Source organism: Podarcis vaucheri (assembly GCF_965113315.1).
Source record: "Podarcis vaucheri genome assembly, chromosome: 3".
Taxonomy (NCBI): domain Eukaryota; kingdom Metazoa; phylum Chordata; class Lepidosauria; order Squamata; family Lacertidae; genus Podarcis; species Podarcis vaucheri.
In genome coordinates this window covers 48,702,715-48,709,434 of record NC_138761.1, presented here as the reverse complement: position 1 = coordinate 48,709,434, position 6,720 = coordinate 48,702,715, and the positions used below count along the sequence as shown (strand labels likewise).

Below are 6,720 nucleotides of genomic sequence, written 5' to 3'. Positions count from 1 at the left end.
TGGGGGGAGTGCTGCCCCCCCAGCAATGTTGTTTTGGCAACCAAGTATCAGGAACGAAGAGGCACAACCCTGTCTCAAGCTCAGCCCCATCTCCACTGAGATGCTTGCCTCTGCTTCAGACCAAGTTCCAGGCTGCTGCTGAAACTGAATTTGAGAGGCTGCTGTATTTGATGGCTATCAGGGACAAATGGGCTGCAGAATGACACTTTAGGGTCATTCTCACTTTCCTCCATGAGCAGCATATCAAGAAGTTGCTATATAGGCTTTCTTGCTTTCACCAGCTTTTTAATCTTTCTGGTGTTATTGATCCCAAAGCAGCAAGGGATGTAAATCACACAGGACCCGGGAGACTGCACCGTTATCAGGAAAACAGAATGCTTATGAGAGACAAGCCATGTTAAAAGATACTACCTGGATTAGCTGCACTTGTTTTGCAAGGGTGTCCACCTCACACACCCCGTTTTTGGTGTAAGCCTGTAATGTTCTAAATGTACACTTAGAATGCTTAAAACAGTAATGCATTGCTATGGCAAATGTATACCATGCAGGTAACACATTAGTAGACAGGGATCCACCATTGCCTGCAGCTTTTTGCAGCAAATATTTGGAATGGCCCTTTGCATACAAGCTTGTGAATTGGGATTTAAAATGGCCATACCTGCATGGGTGCAGACTTCAGGCTTGTCTGATCGTCTTTGTTTTTTCTAGAACCCCAAGCTCATTCTACCACAGCCATAGTTTAAAAACAAAACAGGATGTCTCTGAATGCATTCTGAATATATAACACCCTCCCCGCAGTATTATAACTGTACTGAGTTCACAGAGTTGTATCCAGTTGCTCCAGCTGAAGTGACTATTAATGGAAGAGGAAGGAGGGAATGTTTGCTGATTCTCTGCCCACCCGCACCCCCACACTGCTGTGTCCCAATCTGTTCTGGATGCCTGGGACTCCCCGGAATAGATGGTGTGGGCATTATGGGAGGGAAGAGTGAATTTGCACCCTCCCCTCCTATTCTTTTGGAAGGTACCTCGGGGGGGGGGGAGTTGAAGGAGAACCATTTGGTTTCCACTTACAGTCCTTACACACAAGAGGTAACATAGGACGTTGCCTTATACTGAGTCACACCATTGCTCAATCTAGCCTAGCAATGCCCAAACTGACTGGCAGTGTTTCTCCAGGATTTAAGGCAGGAAGATCACGCAACCCTAACTGGAGATGCCAGGGATTGAAGGTGGGGCGTTCTGCATGCAAACATGTGCTCTGCACCACCAGCCTACAGCCCTTCTCCTATCCAGCTTTCTTCATTTCATCATCTTACTTTAGGTGGGAAAAGCCATTTTGTTGTAAAACAGCTGGGATTCAGAAACCCTTACCAATTTACTGCAAATCGCTCAGATATCTGCCAGTAGGTTCCAATCTGTCTTTTGCCTACGCCTGCTGTAAGGCATCCCCATTGAAATTATCCACAGCTAGGGCTGCCATATTTCAAAAAGTAAAAACCAGAACACCCCGAAAGTTGATGAAGTCCCGAAAATTGTAGACCATCTGCTTTGCATGCCAAATGTCTCAGCTTCAATCCTCAGCATCTCCAGTTAGGGCTGGGAAAAGATCCCTGGCTGAAACCCTGGAGAGGTCCTCCCAGCCAGTGAGTACTGACTAGATGCAGTAGAAGTCAGCTTTCTATGTTCCTAGTTGTGAATATAGCACCACCATGTTCTTGAGCAGCTCACACTAATTTCAGTGGAGACTGGGCAGGAGAACATCACAAAACATTCTGGGTCAGACTTGCCTATATCGGGTTCATTCTGCCTCCTTTAATGGCACAATTGGGAGCTTAGGCAGCTGCCTCACCTTGCCTCTTGATGGGGCTTCTGCTTTTGGCTTTGCTGTCATTATTTGTCATGTAATAGAAGAAGCAGTAGAAAGATTCCAAGGTCAAAGGAAGGAGCTCTCAGCTCCCATTTGGATTTTCACAAAAACTGGCTGATTGAGTAAGCATTCCTGGGCTGATTTCAATTGACCCTCATTTTGAAGATCATTCTCATTCTCCCTCCTTCTCAAGAGGCATGGAGTGGTGGGGGCAGGGGGGACAGGAACATAGGAAACTGCCATTGACCCTTCAATAGCCCAGTACAGAGTGGCAGTCGCTCTCCAGGGTTTCAGACAGGAGCCCTACCTTACCTGGAGTTTCCAGGTATTGAACCTGGGCCATTTTGCATGCAATAAAGGTGTTCTGCCCCCTTGGATGCTCTTTGCTATGACAAATGGCTGAATCACAGAGCAGGTTGGCCCAAGACATTTTGCTGCTTGCAGCAGGACAGCAAATCTCCTCTCTCTGCACCTCCAAGACAAGACGCACAGTACCCAAGGCCAGCCAAGTCCATTTGGCACCTGAGGCCGAAAATCCCACAAGCACCTCTCCGCTCCTGGGTCGTAAAAAACACAATTACAGCTAACTAAATGACTAACCACTTGGTGCCCTTTCCTGACACCCAAAATGCGGCTACCTCACTCACTACTTATGAAGGAGCTGGATCCGTAATATTTCCCTTCCCCCCCCTTTTTTTTCTCTCTTCCAAAATCATCCTCATCACCAATAACAAATGTAAGGACTGACTGCTATTGCTGCGCGAGCTAATTCTCCTACCCCTTTGGAAATAAACGCATAAAACCCCCTTTCTCTCTTCAAGAATATACAACCCGCTCCACGCTGAGATCAAATAGAAACTAATCTGAGAAGTGTGTTTCGAGCCTTCGCAGAGGGCGCCTGCCTCCCAGCCGCTGCCTTTCTTCCCAAGCCAGGAGGAGGGGCGCCGCTCTCTATGGCGGCCTCGCTCCCTCCCCCTCCCCACGAAGTGCGCACGGGCTCCCCCTGTCGGCCGCCGCGCCACATTCACCGCGCGGAGGGAAAGCGGGAGAAGGGCGAGCGGGTTCCCCCTGAGGGGCGCGCGGCATTTCCCCCCCCGAGAAGAGGCGAGCGAGAGCGGCGCTTGCCTGCGAGGGGGGCGACGACGAGCGCTGCTTTCCTCCTTCGCTTCACTGCTGGAGAGGTGGCGGCGGCGGCGAGCAGCAGCAGCAAGCAAGCAGCAGCAATAGACACGGACAGCAGGTTGCAGCCGGGAGCCGACGCCTCGCCCGCGCTGGGGACTCAGGCAGGCGGACTCTCATGCGGCGGCGGCGGCGGCAGCAGCAGCTCTTCGCCGTCCGCTCCAAACTCCGTGCCTGCGCGGCGGCGGCGGCGGCGGCGGCAAGCGCTAGCTCCGGCTCCGTCCTCCGTCCTCTTCCCGCCTTGGCGACCCGCGCGGGGGCCGCCGCCCCGTCTCTCCAGCCCGCCAGCCCGGGGCGGCTGCACCTTCCTTGAAGCCTGGGAGCCCCCACTCCCCCGCTGCTCTTCCCTATGGGGATTCGGGAGTTCCCCAACGGCACGGCCAGGGGCAAGACCGTCGCCATGTGAGTGGGGGGCGAGGGGGGGCTGGGCGTGGGGGGCGTCGCGCGCAGCAAAGGTTCCCTCACGCAGCCATTCCCCTTCTCCCGGGGGGCCGCCGCCGCGCCTTGGCGCCGACCCGGTGAGGGAGGACGAGGGACACCGGGAGCAAAGTTTTCAGCCTCTCCTCCTGCTTGCTGCTCACTTTCTCCCGGCCGCGCTCGTCTTTTCTCCTCCTCGCTGGGTCTGAGAAGCGGAGGAAGCGGCGTGTTTGTGTGGAGAAGGGAGGTGGTGGTTTTGGCGCGGAAAGGCGGAAAGTTCGCCCGGAGCCTTTCCTGGCCAGCTCGGCGGGGAGCGGAGGAGGAAGGCGCGCTCCCTCGCGGCAGCTTCGAGCCCCTCGGGGTGCGCGGAGAGCGGCGTCGCGCTGGGCTCAGTCCGGGCGGGCTCGCAGGAGGAGGGGCTCGGCGCCTATTGACAGAAGACCAAAGTAGACCACGTTTTATGAGGGGGGGGGGGAAAACCCCTCTACAAATCGTTGTACTAAGCGAAATAGTAGTAGAACTCGCCTGAGGTTTGCGCTTTGTGCCCAGTGCCCTCAGCGGGGAAGGACCGCAGCCTTGGCATGCAGAAGGTCCCGGGTTTAATCCCTATCATCTCCAGGTAGGGGTAGCAAGGACGCCTTCTTGAAACCTTGGGGAGTCGCTGCCAGTCCGTGTAGGCAATACTGAGCTAGGTGGACTGGTGGTGGGGCTTGACATAAGGCATTGCAGGGGGTTGGACTAGATGACCCTTGGGGGTCCCTTCCAACTCTACAATTCTGGGATTCTAAGGCAGCTGCCTCTATTCCTCTTTGTTGCATTCTTAACACCTTGTTCCTGGGAGGGTTTGCATTTATTACATTCGCCTTTGCCGTACCTTCTCCTCACCCACCTCTCTTGTCTCTGCCTCTAGTGGCATGAGGAGATCTCCAGACGTCAGCCCCAGGAGGCTGTCAGACATCAGCCCTCAACTCCGGCAGCTGAAATACCTAGTGGTGGATGAGGCGATCAAAGAGGATTTGAAATGGTCCCGATCTGTGGAAGACCTCACCAGTGCGACCGTGGGGCTCACCTCCATTGAGGAAAGGATTCTACGGATTACCGGCTACTACGGCTATCAGCCCTGGGCTGCCAGCTACAAAAGTAAGTCCCTTGTTTATTCCCTGCCTCCTTCACAGCAGCAGTCACCATTCTCTCTATATTGCACATACACACACACAGTCCTCAACTTTCTGTCACAAGGAACCTTCTCAAACTGCCTGGGGAGGATTCAGGTTGTACTCTGGAATTAACCCCTTGTTTCCTCTTCTAGGAATCAGTGGGTTGTATTATCAAAGTAGATGAGAGATGGCCTTTGTTATTTGGCTAGTTTATTGCTCCTTCTTTTCCACAGCTGTCTTAGAATAATAGAATTGTAGAGTTGGAAGGGACCCCCAGGGTCGTCTATTTCAGCTCCCTGCAATCCTGCCCACAGCTGTCCTTGGGTGGGCTCGAACCACCAAACTTTCAGTTAACAGCCAGATGCACTGACCCATTGCACGCTTGTGTATATGCCATGCATTTTATATTTTTGTGTCAGTATAGCAAGACTGATAACAGATGGGTGGGTGGGGGGTGAACTTGCCCTCTTTCTGTGTGTGTGTGTTGTTTCAAAAGGATGTGGGGACATGAGGAGTTAAATGCAGATCAACTGAACTTTCCGGTTGTCTTGGGGGGGGGCACTGTGGTGATTATTATATAAAACATATAATTCTTCAGATTTAGGAAAGGATTTCAGCTTAGTGCTCAAGCTTGGATCAAATGCGAATTTTATGAAAGGTCACTGTGGCATAAAGGGCTTCTTTACGAATAAAAATTGTTAGATTAAATGGCAAAAGAAGCTTTTGTCTTCAATACAAGGAACCGATCAGGAAAATGTCATACAGCTGGATGATTTAATGAATTGCTTTCAACTTCAAAACAGATTTGCACATATTGTATTATTGTGAGTTTAGGATGCTAGACTTCCCTAAAACCATGAATCAAGCAATGATTAAAATATAAGTCAGGCCAGCTTCCTTAGGAGAGACGGGCCATTAAAGGGAGAGCAAAGGAAATAGGCTGGTAACAAAGTGAAGACTCTGTGTCAGACTCTCCCCCTCCCTGAGCTCTGAGATAATTAGCAGAGACAAAGCAGAGTGGAGAGTTTAGGATTGCAATTGGTGGTGATGTAACCTAGGAGGGAAACGGTTGCAGGCTGTGAAAGGCAGCAAGCTAGAGCAGAGGGTCAGAGAGCCATGGCTGATTTCTGTTTGGATCCAAGGCTGCAACCATGAGAAATACAAGACCTTTTTGGTGTGTTAATGCTGTGAACCCCTCAGTTGTAGGCTCAGGTGGTATATATGTGTAAATAAACCATATATCATAAAGACACCACAGTCTCCGCTGTGCCTCATTTCCAAAAGAAAACACAGACCCTGGGTAGGTGCCTGGACCCCTGGAATCTTTCACTGGTCTGAGATTGGGGTGGCATGTAGCAGTATTCATCAAAGCAAAGTGGACTTTCATGCCAGAATCCTAACCTCACTCACCTGGGAGTAAACACCATTGAAGTTACTCCTGAATAGACATGGTTAGGATGCCGCCATAATGCTACTTACTGTATTGGCTTGAATATAAGCCACACCCGAATATAAGCCGCACCTTTAAAATTGGAGGGGGGGGGAGAAAAAAATATGGAGTATAAGCTGCTCCACTCCTCACTGTTCCTGGCTGCATAATGGGCGCTGGGGGGGGAGCCACGCTCCATTGCCAGTGGCCTTTCCCCTTCCTCACTCTCTCCCTTTCTTCCTGACCTTGGGAGGAGAGGATGGGGGACTATGTGAGGGGCAGGCACCGCTTTGCTTCGTTCCTGGCACTGTTTGCCCTGTGCTCTTGGCTGCATACCGTAATGTCAAGAATATATGCCACACTTTAACTTTTCACGGTCAGAATTTGAGAAAAAAATGAGGCTTATATTCAGGCCAATTCAGTATGTTAATTTTGGTGCTAAGGTATAGTTCTTTATTTCTTAATACCATTAATGTAATAAAGTGATTAGGCTTACTCGTGATGGATGGGGTTAAATCTGTACTTGTGAGAATATATTAAAGAATATATTGAACAGTGGCTGGGGAAACCCAGCCAGATGGGTGGGGAATAAATCATAAATTATTATAATAACAAATTCTTATAGGATTCTTTTAACAACCACCACCACTAGTTAATGCTGGAGTTCC

At 50.7% G+C, this 6,720-nt stretch overlaps 1 protein-coding gene across 1 annotated transcript in view; it reads left to right on the top strand.

The window, feature by feature from the left end:
• Positions 1 to 3,274: 3,274 nt before the first annotated feature.
• The window catches only part of SLC35F3 (solute carrier family 35 member F3), a 97,330-nt gene continuing 93,884 nt past the window's right edge, over positions 3,275 to 6,720 (top strand). Inside the window, exons 1-2 of the mRNA XM_082215071.1 lie at positions 3,275 to 3,451; positions 4,377 to 4,606. Coding sequence (XP_082071197.1) covers positions 3,399 to 3,451; positions 4,377 to 4,606 — 283 coding nt within the window. The 5' untranslated portion in view covers positions 3,275 to 3,398. The remainder of the gene's footprint in view (positions 3,452 to 4,376; positions 4,607 to 6,720) is intronic.